Source organism: Serpula lacrymans (assembly GCF_000218685.1).
Source record: "Serpula lacrymans var. lacrymans S7.9 unplaced genomic scaffold SERLAscaffold_3, whole genome shotgun sequence".
NCBI classification, from domain to species: Eukaryota; Fungi; Basidiomycota; class Agaricomycetes; order Boletales; family Serpulaceae; genus Serpula; species Serpula lacrymans.
Window position 1 is genome coordinate 1,479,982 of NW_006763292.1, and position 17,147 is coordinate 1,497,128.

At 40.5% G+C, this 17,147-nt stretch overlaps 3 protein-coding genes across 3 annotated transcripts; 2 read left to right on the forward strand and 1 right to left on the reverse strand.

Moving 5' to 3' along the window:
• Window positions 1-5,794: 5,794 nt before the first annotated feature.
• Window positions 5,795-6,130, forward strand: SERLADRAFT_434300 (uncharacterized protein; the record flags this gene model as incomplete). The annotated part of the gene is made up of 3 exons (XM_007314525.1): window positions 5,795-5,860; window positions 5,943-6,026; window positions 6,077-6,130. 3 exons carry the CDS (start codon window positions 5,795-5,797, stop codon window positions 6,128-6,130), a joined length of 204 nt encoding a protein of 67 aa, XP_007314587.1.
• Window positions 6,131-12,466: 6,336 nt separating this feature from the next.
• Window positions 12,467-12,743, forward strand: SERLADRAFT_434301 (uncharacterized protein; the record flags this gene model as incomplete). Its single annotated transcript, XM_007314526.1, has 2 exons — window positions 12,467-12,617; window positions 12,667-12,743. The coding sequence occupies 2 exons, from the start codon at window positions 12,467-12,469 to the stop codon at window positions 12,741-12,743; spliced, it is 228 nt and encodes a 75-aa protein (XP_007314588.1).
• A 3,054-nt stretch (window positions 12,744-15,797) lies between these two features.
• Window positions 15,798-16,106, reverse strand: SERLADRAFT_346323 (uncharacterized protein; the record flags this gene model as incomplete). The annotated part of the gene is made up of 1 exon (XM_007314527.1): window positions 15,798-16,106. A coding segment is annotated over one exon (309 nt), but the record flags the coding sequence as incomplete, so codon positions are not given.
• Window positions 16,107-17,147: the final 1,041 nt, after the last annotated feature.

The window sequence follows — 17,147 nt, forward strand, 5'->3', positions numbered from 1 at the left end:
CAGTATAGCATTCAACTTCTCGGTTATGTTTTGTTATGAAAAGGTGAGGAGATGCCTCAGTGATGAATATTTCACAAATACATACTGTAGGTTGAGGACCAGTGCCTGAGAGAGGGGTAAGATCTCTATTGACATGCAGTTGTGAATCATGAGCAAACAAGGGTTGTGTTAAAAAAGGAACTTACCCAGTGTTGGATTTACCACCTGGCAGAAAAATTCTGCGCAATTTCTGCGGGTTAACCGTTTTCTGACACTGCAAACAGTTGAAAGGACCCTTGTGTGCGTCAACACAGACTTTGCAGTTCATATGACCTTCAGTTGTATCAGTTACAACTACTCACTTTCGAACAATGCTGTGACTTTACTGCATGGTGCAAGCATGGACCATTGGCTTTGTAAAAGAGGGTTCTTGTGTCCTGGGATCAAATAGTAGGCCATGGGAGAATTATCTGGACAGGGTAACGAGAAATGTGAGAGTCTAGGGATGGTAATAAGCAGTAATGTTTGTATAATAGTTAGTCAGACCCATCATAATTTAACGGACAGCGTACAAAGTCACAAACATGGTCCAGTTTTGCTACCAGCATTACAAAAAATATGCATCTCTGACCTGCATCTTGAAGGGCTTCAATGGTGTCTTACACGTTGTTCGGTGAGTGGAGCTCACCTTGAACTACTAGAGAAACAAGGAGAGGAGATTTCCTTGTGCAGTCTGGAGTTTTTATGTACCCTTGTTCGGCATGTTAAATGTTTTGGTAAATGAAGAAAATGACCAGAACTTGCTTGTATTATATGTATTAACATTTACACATGTAAAAACTTGGTTATCCTCAATGCCACAAAAAGTGCGTTAAACCTCACTCACCCTAATCCACTGTCAAGCCCAAAAACAATGTGACATATATTACATACTGATCAATTACTTCATAATAAAGAATAAATTTATCTGGCTATCTTCACTGTGATGCTTCAATGATAAATGGCTGTCTTGAGAACATGTGCTTTTTCAAAGGACTTAACAGATACTGCTATGTGGGAGGTTTTGTGGTATAATTCATCTCCTGCCTACTTGAAGATAGATCTTGGTGCAATGATGCTTGGATGTTCTCTAAAGCTCTTATGCTGGTCGATTATTTATATTTCACATAGGGGGCCACCAAAAAATGACAGTATGGAAGTATGATATCCAACACTGTGCTGACTTGGTACTGTAGATAACATACATGAGGGCTCTAAGTCCTTGGTTGAGACCCAAAGTTACTAGATTTTCTGTCATACAGTGTAAGACCTTTTTGGAAGAGATGATAACCATACCATGACAAAACCGGATAAATGTGGTCTCTGCTAAAGCAGCCATTGTTCTTCATGGAGTCATTATACTGTAGCGAGTAGCACCTCTGACTATAAGTAGTAGGGGGTTTAGTGTAGGAATATCTCAGTGGTTCCTATAGCCTCTTAGGCAGTGGCTGAGGTATGTTACATTACACTTATTAGAGATCACCTAAACTAACATCTAATGTAGTTTCACTTAGGTAAATAATAAGGTCGTTTCTATAGCCTCTTAGGCGGCAGCTGAGTTTGACTTAAGTTTATTATACCATTCATCCCTAATCTGATTGGCCATTGAAATCTAAGTTATTTTTTGACTGTCATGATGACTATCAGCATTCATTTCAACTTTGGATTTGTCACCACCTTTACCAGGAGGTGGACGTGGTGCTCCATCTTTACCACCTCAGTGACTTTACTGTGGTAATGTGGCATTAGGATGATCCTAGGATATGATGGGGAAATGTCCAGATTCGATGGGATTGATCCCAGACTGCATAGAGATAATTCCATGGTATGGTGTGGAAATGTTTAAATTTAACTGGAATAATCTTGGACTGTACATGAATGATGCTATGGTATGGTGGGGAAATGTCTCGATACAACTGGAATGATCCTATGGCATAGAGGGGATATGTCCAGATCCAACTAGAATAATCCTGGACAGTCTCAGCAAGGCATCAGGAAAAACCCTTTTGCGCGCTATATAGCCACCACCTATATATATAAACACATTCATAGAAACTATAGTACTATCAGTGCAATCATAGCTCTTATAGCTTTTATAGCACAGTATCAGGCAATTTTAACCAAGGGGAGAAGTATCTATAATTCCCTCAAACTCTGGATTAATCTAATAAACTTGTTCAATAATAGAAAGAGACCAGAAGTGTTTGGAGTTAAGTATATTATTATAGGCAAGGCACTATAAGTGCTCTTATAGCCTATAGCAGCCTACATAGCTCCTATAGCTGTAAAGGTCATAGTTAATATAGTTCAAGGTGCTTAAAAGGACTAATAAATCATACAGTATTAATTAATTATGCAGCCTGTATTAGTGAAATAGTAGTTTGTATCCCTGATACTCACAAAATAAGAATAATGATTTATCCAAATATAAGTAGTGAGAATGAGTAAAAAATAATCTAAGTCCATAAAAGGTCAATATATAACACCTGTATGATACATTTTATAAGCTCTCATGGTGTAGTGGATAAATGTGATGTGTGACTATAGGTTGCTTAATCACCCAAAAGCTGAGTTACAGGTTGAAAGTTCAAATCCTGTTTGTGTTAATTTTTTTTATCAGCCACACAATAATTTCCAACATCAACATCTATAAGAGCATTTATAGAGCTAAATGAGGCTCTATAGATGGCAGAGGTTCTATAGCAAGTTTGACCACTATAATAGCTTTATAAGTACTTATAGTGCTATAGAGCTCTATATAGCTACCCCCATTTTTCCTGATGTGGATGAAATTATTCCAGTTAAATCTGGACACATTCTCACCATACCAAATCACAGCAAGGGACAGGATCATTCCTATTAAATCTGGAAATTTCCCAAATGTACATCATTCCAGTACAATCTGCATAAGTCACAGCAAGGGACAGGATCATTCTCATTAAATCTGGACATATCCTCATTATACCACAGGATGGTGGGGGGAAATATCCAGATTCAAATGGAATGATCTTGGACTGGACTGGGATGATACCATGATTATTCTAGTTGGATCTGGACATATCCCCCCTATGCCATAGGATCATTCCAGTTGTATCCAGACATTTCATCACCATACATGGATGATCTCATGGCACAGTGGGGAATTACTGATTCAACTATTGCACAAGTTATGATATTAAGACATCAACAAAAACCTAAAGCTGCAGGAGAATTTGGATTATCAAGTGTACTAAGATAATCCCATAGTATATCCAGATTTAACTGGAATGATCCTGGACTGTACCAAAATGATCCCATGAATAGTGGGTGATTCTGCCCCCCACTGGGATTTGTCCAGACTGTACCATGGGATGATAATGCAGATATACAACCTTTAGACTAAAAGGACCCTTTATCTGCTTCTGCATTTTTGCTTATTTCCTTTCACACCCACATGATTGAAATCCACAATCAGCATCTTTGGATCCACACTCTTAATTTTTGAATCCAGTGGACACTGTATTTGTTTTTACACCAAGTTGGTGATGTTTTTCAGGACAGCAGAAAAAGGAAACTCATCACAAGAGACAGTATTTGCTTGAGATGCTCTAACAGGGGGTGAGGATGAAAAACAGACTATATTCTTGCAGTTTGAATTATACCAGAATCTTTCACTCCTTCCACTTTATCACTGATTTCTTTCCTTCTACAGAATTTGTGTGAGTATTCCATGCTCTAAACTGGGCCACTACTGACTGACACAGAAATGGATTTTTCTTCTTATTTATATTTGCAGATTGGTGAAATGTTAATATTATTTTAAATTGGCTCTAAAATATAATATAGTGTTCATTTAATATTTTGCAAGACACTAGATGCTGACAAAATAATAAGTCTAATTTCACTTCAATTATTTTAACACTTCAGGCAGCCAAAAAATTGGGGCTTTTAGCTTGATCATCCTCACCAAAAGGTTGGGGCTAAGATCCCCCTTTTCATGGTCTACCTATAGCCATTAGGGACCAGACCTATTTGACATGGGACAGTCCCATCTATTTACATAGGTCCTGTCCCTATACATAGGAATATCCCTTTATATGGTGTGTTATTTGTAATCACTTATTTTATTTTCTCATAATCATATCCCAAAAACACACCTACTCTATTATCTTTACATTTTGTAATTCTCATTAGCACACATAATTTAATAATATTTTGTCCCACCATCTTTCTGTGAAAACTGTGGGAAATAGTTGATGAGAGCAAGATTAGTCCAGCAGGTGATACTGCCTTAACAAACTGGAAAAATGCAACATGAATAAATATACTTATATCTGGTTTCTAGTAGATCTTGAATAACTTGAATTTCATTGACAATAAGAAATTAGGCTATATAACTATCTCTTATCTAAAGGCAGAATATGGTAAACTACCCAAATAACTTTTCAACAAGTTTTTGACATTTAGTCTTGTTACTTGGTGAATACATAAATATAGTTCACCTATATTGTCTTGTTTGTTTCTCTCTACTTGTTAACTCATCAGTTAAAATCCAACACTATTTTAAATTTTATCCCAAGTGAAGAAAGAGCCTATGCCACACCATGTATTAAATTATATATTCTCCCACATGTATAAAGGTCTCATTCTATTTGCACTTGAACATTGTCCCACATGTATAGAGTAATGTCTTATCCCATATCACTGTGGGGATCGACTTATATAAGCCCAGCTTATATGCTGAAAATATTCAATTTTAGCTTTTTTCAGCCAATCAAAATGCAGTGACAAATAAGAGAGTTACTTATTGCATATATTAGTGTCTTAGTATCAAACTAGTCTAATATATACTGATATCTGGGATGTGACCTACATAACTACCCCATATACACAGCTAAATCCACTTGGGATAACTTCAATAAGCCTAACTTGAAATGGCCTGTCCCATATTAGATTTTAACATGTGACCTCTAAGTGTCACCTGACCACAGGGAGTGCATAAAAGCAAAGTGGACCAGCTGGGGATTGAGCCCAGGACCTCTACCTATATATAGTGGTGCTCTACCAACTGAGCTGCCAGCCTTTGTCCAATACCAACTCAGGATGTATGTTGTCTAACAAGGCTAATAGGATTTGACCTTGACTATTCTAATATCCCAACCTTTACTTGTCAGCTTTGATCATCTTGTAAAGTCTAATGACTTAGCACTTGGGAGCTAACAGGCACTAATAGTAAGTGAAGAATGAGGATTTTAGCAATGACAAAGACACTGGTGGAGAACAAATAGAAAGAACTTATCTGAGTGAGAACATTTTGCAGATGACTAATAGTTTCATCAACCTGACTGGCAAGAGAAGTAGCATAAGCAAAAAAAGTGCTGTCCTAGTTTGAAATCAGTGATAAGTTACAGCTGATTTGGAAAATGTTAGCTGTGCCAACTTTGTCTCTTGCATCCGTTCTAGCTTAGTAATATGATCTGAATTTCAAAAAAAAAATTAAGGTGGAATCTCTAGTATGTACTATAGCGTGCTGCAGCCTGCAGTCTAGCATGTTCTTTGTAGTATAAAGTCCCTACTCTTTGCTAATGAGAATCTCATCACATTGTTAGGTGCTGCCACTGCCACTCTTTAGAAATGATTCCTTACACTCAAAAATAAAGCTCCCTGCTGCCGCCATGTCATGATCTTGCTCCAAGGTTGTAAGTGCCATTTTACCCTTCTCATTTTGTGAATCATTGACTTACAAGCTAGTAATAGTGATCCTAACACCATCCCTCCCATCTCGATCCTCCAAGATATGCCCAACAGTGAGGATAGCCTGGATGAGGCCAATATTCAAGCCATCTACCCACCATATCCACTGGTGCATTGGCCACCAATCAAACCCGCTGTTCTGCCAATTGAACTGGCCATTCTCATCCCTCTACCCCCTGCTCCTGCTCCAGCCCCTGTCTGTTGCACAGGCCACTCAGATTGAAGGCAAAGACGAGCATGGTTGGGAAGTTGAGGGTGGACTGACTACGGAAAAGGTGATTATAGTCTGGTGTACTAGTTTAGCATACTCATCACAATGTTTCAGCGGAAGCTAGACGACGAACTAGAAGATTTAGCTAGTAAAATACTGAACAAATAAAAGCCTGGCTTGTGCGTTATGCATAAGAGCATCGCATGTTTCCACCACCAGGCTAGTGACCTACATTTGGGACTGACACACCCCCACTGTATGGTTTGGGCCGCTGCTATATTGAAAGGTGATGCTACACTTGAAAAAGTCCCTACTGGATCACTGTCGTTCAAAGCAAAACAAGCGTTGAAGGTACCTACCTTGACAGAAAAGAGGCCCCCCCCATCTCCTGCTGCAAAAACTACCATCGCACCACTCCCATCCTCAATACAATTTCCCTACTTCAATCCATCTGCTAATCCTCTTGCATTCTCTCCATTTGTTGGTTACAACCCTCTAACCGCTTTTCCAATGGGATTTGGTATGCCAATGGGTGGAATGTGTGTGGGAATGAGTGTGGAAATGGGTGCAGGAATGCGTATTAGTCCAGGAATGAGTATATGGGCATGGGTATCCATGGTGTAGAGTCGCATTTTGTCAGATCCAGCCCACAAAAAGAAGAAATTGAAGAAACAAACCATTTGTCATCCCCGCTAATCGAATCTTGCAGCCTCTCGTTGTTTTGTGAGCTGTATAAGCTTGGTGAAGATGTCAAAATCAGCTTGGATTGGTTGGGTTTCATGGTGGGAGACAATCTGGAGGCTGTGACAGAACAACAGCATAGGGAAGCAGGATTCAAGCCTCTCGCATGGGCTCGTGTTTTGAAGGCCTACCGTAGATATAAGAAAAATCACCATATTTATTCTTACATACACTCATTTACACTCATAATTGGACAATACAACATTGTTTTGTGCATTTTTACACAGAAAATGGCCAACATACACTAAAATACAGTTTCTACATTATATCCGGAGTGCGTAAACCACTCTTGAGCCTTGTCAGCTGTCACAGTATGTGCAGCCTCAAGCAAAGCGACTTTGGGATACTCGTGTTCTTGAATACGAACATAGTTATAGCGGATCCAGCTTTTGACTAAAAAAACCAAGTGTTAGCCTAAAATGCAAGCTAAAAAGAGAAAATTGTACCACAACTAAAGCTCTCTTCAATTGAATTCAAGTTTGGGGAGTATGGCAGCAAAAAGATCAACACACACCCTACACTTTCTACAACTTCATGGATAGCGTTCATTTTGTGTATTGCACAGTTGTTGAGTATAATGATGCTTTTATCTTGAGGATACGGGTTCATCACAGGCAGCTATAACATGTTAGAATGATGAGGATAAGTATAAACAAATAAAATGTACCACATCATTTACAATAAAATTAAAAAAATCCTTACCATTGACAGAACCGTGGACTACGTTCATGGCCAGATATCTGTTGAGTGTAAGTGCTGCTACTAAGCTGTAGTGTTCTCACCAAACAAAATTAGCCTGAACCGCAGCACGACGACCTTTGGGCACCCGTTGTCATGCACCAAAGTTGATTGGTAGCATGGACAGGTGTCAATAACGAAGCAAATATTCAAGAAGACTCGCCTTTGCGCCACACAGGCACAGTGCCACGTGAAATAGCAATCCAGTCACGCTCACCTTTGCTTTTCCATTCGGTACTTTCCGCATTTTGGCATTTTGGCAAATTTTTGCATCGCCACTGGCTACACATTGCATTGCGCCCTCGTTTTAGTTGTTTCCTTCACTTCCCTTCCTTTGCCTAGCCCCACCATGGGCCCCTTCCTCTCCTTTTTATTCTCACCTGACGGTTGTTTCTGGATCCCCATTCTAATCCACCTTTTTGTCACCTCCACCCTCCTCCTCCTCATCTTATTTGCATCCCCACCATTTCTGATGTCACCACTTCCTATCCGCTTCTATCGCCAATCCGTTGACTACCACGTGCCACTGCTGATATCAGCAAAGCCCCGGCGGCCAGTTCAAATAGGGCAACAGGTCCATTGATCTACCATCATATACTATCAAAACATTGGTCGCTCATCTTGCCTGGTTGGAGAGTGGGTGGGTAGTTTTTGAGCTGGAGAAGGTTCATCCCCTTGCATTTCCTATTTTCATCGCTGTCCCATTCACTTGGGTACACTTATCTTTTGTCCATCGTCTTCGCTACAGCTACACCTACCACACGCTGCCTGGGACTCACTTGTTCCAAATTGGGACTACTCCTCTCCCTCCCTCGTTTGACCAGGTGGTCCAACACAACAAGTCCATTGGTGAGGCCATGGAACTGTCGGATTTGGACTAGGTGGTGGACCGGTGGCTCCAGTTTCTTTTTTTTCAGCAGAACATTCATTTACAGTGCGATTATTTTTGATTTTTGAATCATTTTTATGGACACATATTTTTTAGAATGCCTAACTGACAATAAAGGAACTGTGTTAATACTGATAGTTTTTTGCCTTGCCCTTTTCATACCTGTATCTTCCCATGACATCTTGATTTTCCTGCTCTCTTTTTGCTATTGGACTTTACTTTATGGCTGTACAAACCTGTGACATTACTCACAGCATTCATTGTTCTATCCCTTTCTTTTCCTTTTTTTGACAATCTTATCCTGTACTACCTATGCAGGATTTGTCAGCGTACATTCTTTCCTTCATGTTCTTTCTCATTCTTTTTGCACAGCTATACTGTGCATAGCCTACTTTTGTTTTACTATATAAACCCCTGTATTTTACCTTGTAAAGAACAAGAACTCAATTCCAGACTTCTTCTCTAATTTCAAGTTCACTACTCTGCTGCTTGTGATCCAGTGTGGTCACAACACTTCCCACTGCTACTACTGTCAACTGCTGTCATCGTCACTTCCCATTTTTGAAGTCATTGTCATCCCTTTCGATCAGAGTCCTTCTCAGCACTACAGTTTGTGCGTCAGGAGCCTGCTATTACTGGGAACCTCGTCATATTGTCGTTCTCAAACCTACCTTGTGCTACAATTAGCAAGGTAGTGCTCATCTATACTCGCCACAAAGCCCCTATCTTTCTATATTCCAACTATCCCTCCTCCTCAAAACCCACACCCATACATCTCTGGGTTTTACTTTGAAGGATCCTCATACATACCACCCCACGAACAACCAGAGCACCCACTGTTCTAGGAGGCAAAGCCCATAAACAAGTTCCGTGGAATCTGGGAGGATTGTGTGTTAGTTTGTTTTTGTGTGTGGTTTTCTAACAACAGTTCTCATCATTGACACCGTCTGTAGTGTTGATAAATTGTCCGGTCATCTGCTGGTTTTGTCAATCATGGCAAACCGGCCGGCTGTAAAGTGCTTGTGGGCCTTTTTCTGAGTGGGATTTTGTACTGCACTACTGATAGACCTGAGGATGGATATGACACAAAGGAGACAAACTGCATGGGGTACATTTTGTGCATCCCCTTTAGCAAGGAGATTGTGGATGTTGTTGGCTAAGAAGCCATCCAATTAGGAGAGATGTTGGGCAATAATTTTATGGGTGATAAAAAAGTCACCTATCACAATTCCTTGAGGAGAGCAGATAAAAGTTGCATGTCCTGAAAATAAATCAGAGACATGATTTCAGAAACAAATGATAACACTTACGTTTGATCAGATGCTTTGGGTCACTACCCATACATCAGGAAAAACACTTTGGCTATATAGACTCTGATAGTGCTATAGTTGCAAATATAGCTGTCATAGTGATCATAGCTGCAATAAAAACCCCAACATCAGGAACAATGTGCTAGTAGTGACACCGGCCGGGATTAGTGAATAGAGCAAGACCATGACACATGAATAGCAAATAACAGGCATGTCTTCAAGTTGAGTTGCCGTCTGTTAAGAAGCACCAGATTTGCCCATAGTAAGCTTCTCTATCAGCATTTTTTCCATAGTAGTTGAGGATGGCTTGATTGAATACACAGCACCCGCTGCTGTGTTGGCTTTACAAGTTGGCGAGACAAGCACTGGTAATAGATTATAGTAAGTGGGTGAAAAAGTGGCTATACTGCCACTGTAGCTTCTTTTCCATAGTGACAGACAGAGTTTTCACAGACCACCACATCAGATATACGAAAGATGGAATCAACATCAATGATCTTAAGATCAACACAAGCAGCATGGTCATGGCAGAGACCACCAACTGCATTTTGTGCCTTGTCATAATAGGCAGTTTCCATGAACCTAGCAAGTCACACAACTGACAATGTGTGAGAAACTTATATAGAGTATGGGGTGCTGTGGTGTGAGCATAGTTCTCTATTTCTATCCGTGCTTTTGTTGTCTATGCTTCTAGACATGCAGCACAGGCATGTTCCTTGCCATTGAAGATTTGCATGCACTTGCTTGAACAAATCTTCCATCCTTCTTAAATGCACAAAATTGGTACCCAAGGCTTTTGGTATCAAACTCATGCTGGGTCCATGGGTAAGTTTTGAATAACATCCTGGGTGGCTAATTGAGTGGAACACCTTTGCAAAGTCCACCTGTATGTTCTCCGACATTTAGCCTTGCCTCCATCATAATTAATGGGTTATCAATTTCATTTGATGGTGATGGCATGAGCTCTTGTGTATTGATTGAATGTAGGCTAGAGTGCCAGCTTGAATTGGACCAACTGGTGGCACGGGATAACTTTGATGTCCTCAATAGGAGTGGTGTATCAGAGGGAGAGAAACTGTCACAAGCGCTTGGTAAGCTTATTTCTTCTTTTACCCTCATTTCCCTTACTGATCTATCTGCACCCCATGCATGTAAGGCATTACTAAGGCAGAAACTCAGATAATGGTGCAGTAGCAAATCAGCCATTGTTGTCATCCTAGGAATCTAATGTATTGTAATTGTCCTTTTTTTCTTGGACTGTGGTGTTGTTATTTTGAACTTACAATGTCTGTAGCATTCCTGTTGTTCTGTGAATGTTTTTGTGCTGTTTCTGACATCCAAAAAGCCTTCTTATGTATTTTTTTGCCGTATATTTATGAATCTACTAGTTTGACATTTAGAATCACTCCGTAGATAGATTCAAAAGAATATTATTGCAAACAGACTGAAATTTGTCACCTGCCAGTTGATATGTCTCTCAAGCTCTTGCTTCTAATTTCTGTCCTTTTAGTAAATCCCTCCCCATAATGGAACCACTAGCTACTTCCTATCCTTTTAGTGAATCCTTCCGCAATATAACTATATCAAGCAATATTGCAACCACTCAGTCCTGAAATTTCGAGGACAACAATAGTGCTTTCCACACATCCATCACATTCAATCATCCCTTTGCTCCTGTATATTCTGTATATCATGTATTTGCACTTATATTTTCTGTTGTGTGGTCCTCCTGCTCCGTCTCCGTTATTATTTCAGCTCACTCTCCCAACTCATCACACCTTTATCAAAAATCTGATCTCCTTGTGTCATTAAAAAACACTATTGGTAGGATTATGAGCCTCATTTCAAGTAAATATAACTGGTATAGTTGGTCAATAGCCTTGCAAGGTTGGCTCAGGTGCTCTTGCAGTCAGCAAAGATGCACGAGAGGCTCATAAGGTGCGTTCCAAAGAGGGTGGAGGCCGAGGGCCGAGGGCCTTGTGAGCCTTGCGAGGTCGGCTCAGGTGCTCTTGCAGTCAGCAAAGTTCCGCAAGATGCTCACACAGTTGGGTCACTCATGCTTGCAGGCAACCAAGGGGCTCAAAAGGATGTTAGTTTTGGTGATTCTGCACCTAGTTGTGCTATCTATTTTCCCTTCTTTCTAAATCACTTTCCTCCTTATTCTTTTTGCTGTATTGTTCAGTATTCACTGAGCATTCTATAATTTCGCCTTTGTGGCTGATTTGTTTACCTTTGTTTACAAAACTTCGGACTAGTATTGCAGAGTCCAGTACTCCTATTCTTTAGTTATTCATACTGGACTCTAGGTACCGTACACATTCTGTACTCTCTGATAATATAATTACTCATACTGGACTCTAGTTTTGTCCCTGTTAGCTCTCAGCAAGTGGCTAGACACTTCCCAGAAGTTCTCAATTGAACAAAGGATGGACCAGGCGGCCAAGGTTTGCGAGAGGCCAGGGAGGGTGAACTGGCCTTTTGGAGTCTTACTACCTGGTAAAGAACGTGCCAAGCTCATCGAGAGCCTCTAAGAGAAAGGCCCTCAACGCCTTTATTTCAAGTCTGTGCCTGAATAGAAAAGTTCGTTATTTCACTATCCTGTTAGCCTTTGTGTTTCTGATTCTGTCTGTAGCTTGCCTTATCAACTCAACCGAACCTGTCATCTTAGGCTCCTCACCCCCATTTGACTCTCGCAATGCATTTGGATAGAGGAAGTTGGCAAATCAACAGACTGACTACAAGGACTTACCATGCGGAGTAAATCTGTCCACAGCTCACACCACGAAGAGAAAATGCAAGTCACATAGTCAGCCAGCAGTCTAAACTATGAGTGATAAGGAGCCTAAAGAGAAGGGTATTGGAATTTCCCCTCCTGTTAAGCAAAAGAAGGTTGAAGTCCTGATACAATGCCGTTCATCACACATGGCCAAGAAGCATGTTTCCATGTTAGATTACCAGCAGGAAATGCCAATTACTGGTAAGCACAAGACTACATCAACTTAACATATTCTAATACATTTCCACAGTAGCACCCACAGCCAAGCCAAGCTTTCCCTCCGAGCCTCAGAAAACCCAGTGTATGATATGCGTGAACACTCTGTAGAGCGCCATGCCCAGATTCCCCTGGGTAGGAGCATTTTCTATGGGACGGAGGGTGGCTATTGCCATTCCAGCATCCCAATGCCTCAAAACAATCCATATTAGCAAGAACATATTGTCTATCAAGAGCTGGGCTTGCCATCTGGATTTGTCCACGGGGCTTATCATGATAGAGATATGGTTCTAATGCATGAGATGAGTCCGGCTATGTATCACTATTCTAATATAGGTCTACTCTGAGGCATCTACCACACAGGCCTCCAAACACCCTCTCAATATGCTCTGGGGCCGATTGATGGATGGCACAGAAGTCCAGTTCACGGCCCCTCTGTCAACAACCATACACACCAGTTCATACAAGGAGGGTTGCATGCTCACCCTCATGGTAGTGAGGCTGGAATCAGTGGGGGATCCCACCTCCTCAACCAAAGAAAACTAATAATACATGGTAAGTATGTACTCATTTTGCATTCCATTGTGCCGCAACTCCTCTATTACTGCTGTATCTCCTACCCACATAGCTATGCCATCTTATTTGTACCATGTTTGCTATGTATCATATATTCTTGTACTTGTATCAGCTATTTGATAAAATTTATCAGTTACTTGCTAGGACAAATACACTTATATGTCCCTTCAAAGGTATAAAAACATTGTATTTATTCAGACAAATATTGAGAGCACGTCGGAAAAAAGCTGGAAACATCCTTTCAGCACTATATTTTACAGAATATACATGAGATTGATGACTAATTTGAATAGAACAGCTACCAATATGACATACTATCTCAACAAGTCAAGGCTCCTGTGAAGAGGGATGTCAAGAGCCTCCACATGACTTATTAGAGATTGTTATATACTAGTATTAGTAAGCAGTTATAATCCAATCAGGATTTGGGTGGAAGCCTCTTTTTAGAGGCTGTCTCTCAGATGGATTCTCCCCTACAGGGAAACCCCATCTGACAATGCATGGGAACCTCTTGAGAGCACTGCCAAGGGTGCCTGCTGCCCAATTTGGACCGGCCACAGGGGCTTTGCTGAAATTAGTAGTGGCACGTGGTGGTTGACAGATTGGTGATGGAAGCGGATGGAGAGCGGTGACATCAGGTGTGGTAGAGGTGCAAGGAGGACAAGTGGGAGGAGGGTGGAGGTGACAAGGGTGTGGACTAAGATAGGGATCCAAAAATAACTGTCTGGTGAAAAGATAAAGGAAAGAATGACACCTCACACAAGGATTAAAAAGCATATCATATCCCCATTCAAAGTGGTGGAAACAAAGGGAGGTGTCAAAAAAACTGCTAACACGCCAGTTATGAAGTGTTGAAGGAAGCTGGAAGAAAGCAACAAGGGTGACTGTGCAGATGAGGCCAAATTGTCAACAATATGGGATAAGATGAGGGGGTTATCAATGCCAGGGATATCCTTTTCATGCTATTGGTATTTATGGTCATATAGTATCTGACTGTTATTAATCATCTTAAGCTTCTCTGGAATAAATAAGTGCCCATTAACACACATCTTGGAAGTTGCTCCCAAAAAAGAAGATGGACTGCTAAGTACAGTATAAAAATTAATCTTGTGGTATCTTTAATGTTCGTGAGTGTCTCACCTGTTTTTTGCTTCCACACCATCGCTGTGGTGAATTTCATATCTGGGGACAGATTCTTCAGTGCACACTACAAGTTAACAGGAGAGAGGCACTCACTGATCAATGCCAACCATTGCACACTCTTTTAATATACTACAATCCATGGTACATCTGTTTGGGGATACCTGAAATACATTGAGCAAGGCTATAATGTTTAAATGAATTCACAAGCATGGGAGAACAAGGGGACAGAAGAAGCTCACCTGTGTCAAAAGGACATGATATGTCCTCATATAATTTGTACCATCAACAATTGTAGCTGTTTGTTCTGGAAAATTTGTGAGGAAGGAGATGTTGCAGTGGAGGTAAGGGAAGGAAAAGACAAGCCATGCTGCTATGGCCATGAGATGGTGTGGTACTTTTGGGGCTACAGGTGTAAGGGCAAATATCAGACATTACAATTTTTTGCTATGACAGTGGGAAGAGGCACACCTTATCCATAAAAGCATGTAGTTAGCAACTTTCACAATATTGCATGCTGTGCTAAATAAAGAGTCTTGGTTTTTTCATTTAATGCCTGCATACAATTGGACTCTTCTCTGAGCTTTTTCCCAATATGTTGGTAAATGTGTCCACTTTTGAAAGGCCTCAAGATGGCAACACCAGCTAAAGATGCCACACGGAAAAGGTGAAGAGGCAAAAAATAGAGAAAAGTATGGTGTAAATGTAGACATTGAGGAAGTGGTGATTTTGGTGTGAGGCAAAATGGAGATTGACGTTGTAGTGTTATCCACATCTATGAGTGTCTCACCTGTTTTTTGCTTCCACTTGACAGCTATGATGAACTTCATAAGCAGAGAGGGATTTTTTAGCGCATATCTGAATCTGACAATGCAACAGTGCTCACTTGTCAATGCCAACCATTACACACTTTTCCAGTATGCAACACCTCACACAACCACCGTTTGGGGATACTTGAAGTATGTCCACCATGGCTATAATGTTCAAATTAACCCGCAAGTATGGAAAAGTGAGAAGGAAAGAAAAGAAGCTCACCATTGTCAAAAGGATGCCATATGTCCTCATACCATTTGCACAATCAATAGCCTGAGTTGTCTGTTTTGGAGGTTGTGAGAGGGAGGTGATGAAGATGTAAAGATAGGAAAAGGAAAAGCTGAGCTCCACTGCTCTCCAATGCTATGGAAATGGGATGGTGTGGTACTTGGGAGGTTGGAGCTGTAACAGGAACTATCCTATGCTATGGCCATTTGCATGTACAGTGGGAAGGAGACTACCTTATCCATGAAAGATTGTAGATACAACATCTGTAAGGAACAAAGAATACGGACAAGTGCTGGCCACAAGCAGGGGAGGAATTCAGTATAGTAGAGCTTATGGGGGTCAAAGTGCTTGCTAAGTATTTTTTGTTCATCTTGTCAAAGCATGCAGACAACAAAATTCTTCTCTGAATTATTGTCCTATATATTGGTTAATGCAGACAATTTTAAATAATCTCATAATTGCTACACCTGCCAATGATGTTGCACAAGACAGCATAATGTATACACTTTGTAAGGATCTGCAACCAGTGAGGTCCAAAATCACCTTTTTAAGAGATTGTCCTTGTACCTTGTAGTCAGTGTAAGCATAAGCAGGCAACAAGGGAAGTTGAGTGCATACAATGCTATATGACTTGCCAGATGCTATTCCTGTCAGGGTAGGAGTATATTTGAATTGTGTTGTACTGGGAATGATGGGCACAATGTCTACAGGAAGACCAGGTGACTACAGGTTAGTGCCAAGAATGTTGACATGTACACATTTGGCAAAGCAACAATTATATTCATCCACTGAGTACTTGATATCTTCTAGTATGCCATTGACCACTTTGCAAGATATTGCCATATTTTCAGTGACCATCACACACATCCCGCGCACAAGAAGGAGCTTACCCAAGCTGTTATGAGACATTGTGGAGCCTACCTCATCCCATACAAATTGTTGTAAGTTATTTTTGAGATGTTGTTTCTTCATCATGCCTTTGGAGTGGTAGACAATGAAACCATGCTTGGAATTGCAGGCAAAAAATTGAACCTTTTTATAGTTTATAGCATCTCTCAATACTTTTTTGCACACAATAACAGGTGCATCTTTGAAATTATTGAGTTCATCAGAGTTATGTGTGGACATGTATTGCATACAATGTTTATTTAAGATGTCAAAGTTGGACTCACCATAATTAGAACCATGACCCTTCTGTTCATTGGTCACCACACTAGTTCTATTATATGCACATCCCAACTAAATCCTCTGCAAGAGTTTGATAAATGCCCAATCACCCTGCGCACACCAGTCTTTCTTGAGTTTGCCGACATTGTTCACTTGACGCCACAAAAATGTTCCATTTAAAGATGATTGCCCATATTTGGTTTGAGCGGTATTAGGAGTAAGATGGCTAACTAATAAATACCCAGAAAATGTGGTCTCTCTAACCAGTTTAAGTTGTCCAAAGTCTCCTGTGAAGATGACATTGATTCCACCAAAAAATTTCAAAGCTTGTGCAACATCATAGACCTTGGCAAAAGAGAGGCAGTGAGATATGTTGCTTCACAGAGACGCTGAGACCATAGAGATCTTATCTATATTAAGATAATTAACATCTCTCCTTAAGTTTTTGAGTTTGTTTTGATTTGGCTTATGTTGCGTTTTAGGCAAAAAAAGTCAATGAATGTATGGTGGGTCCTTCTATGAGAACAGCAGCACAACCAGTAAGTGCACTCAAAATTAATTCATGGCTTGACTGACGCTTGTTAAAAAAGC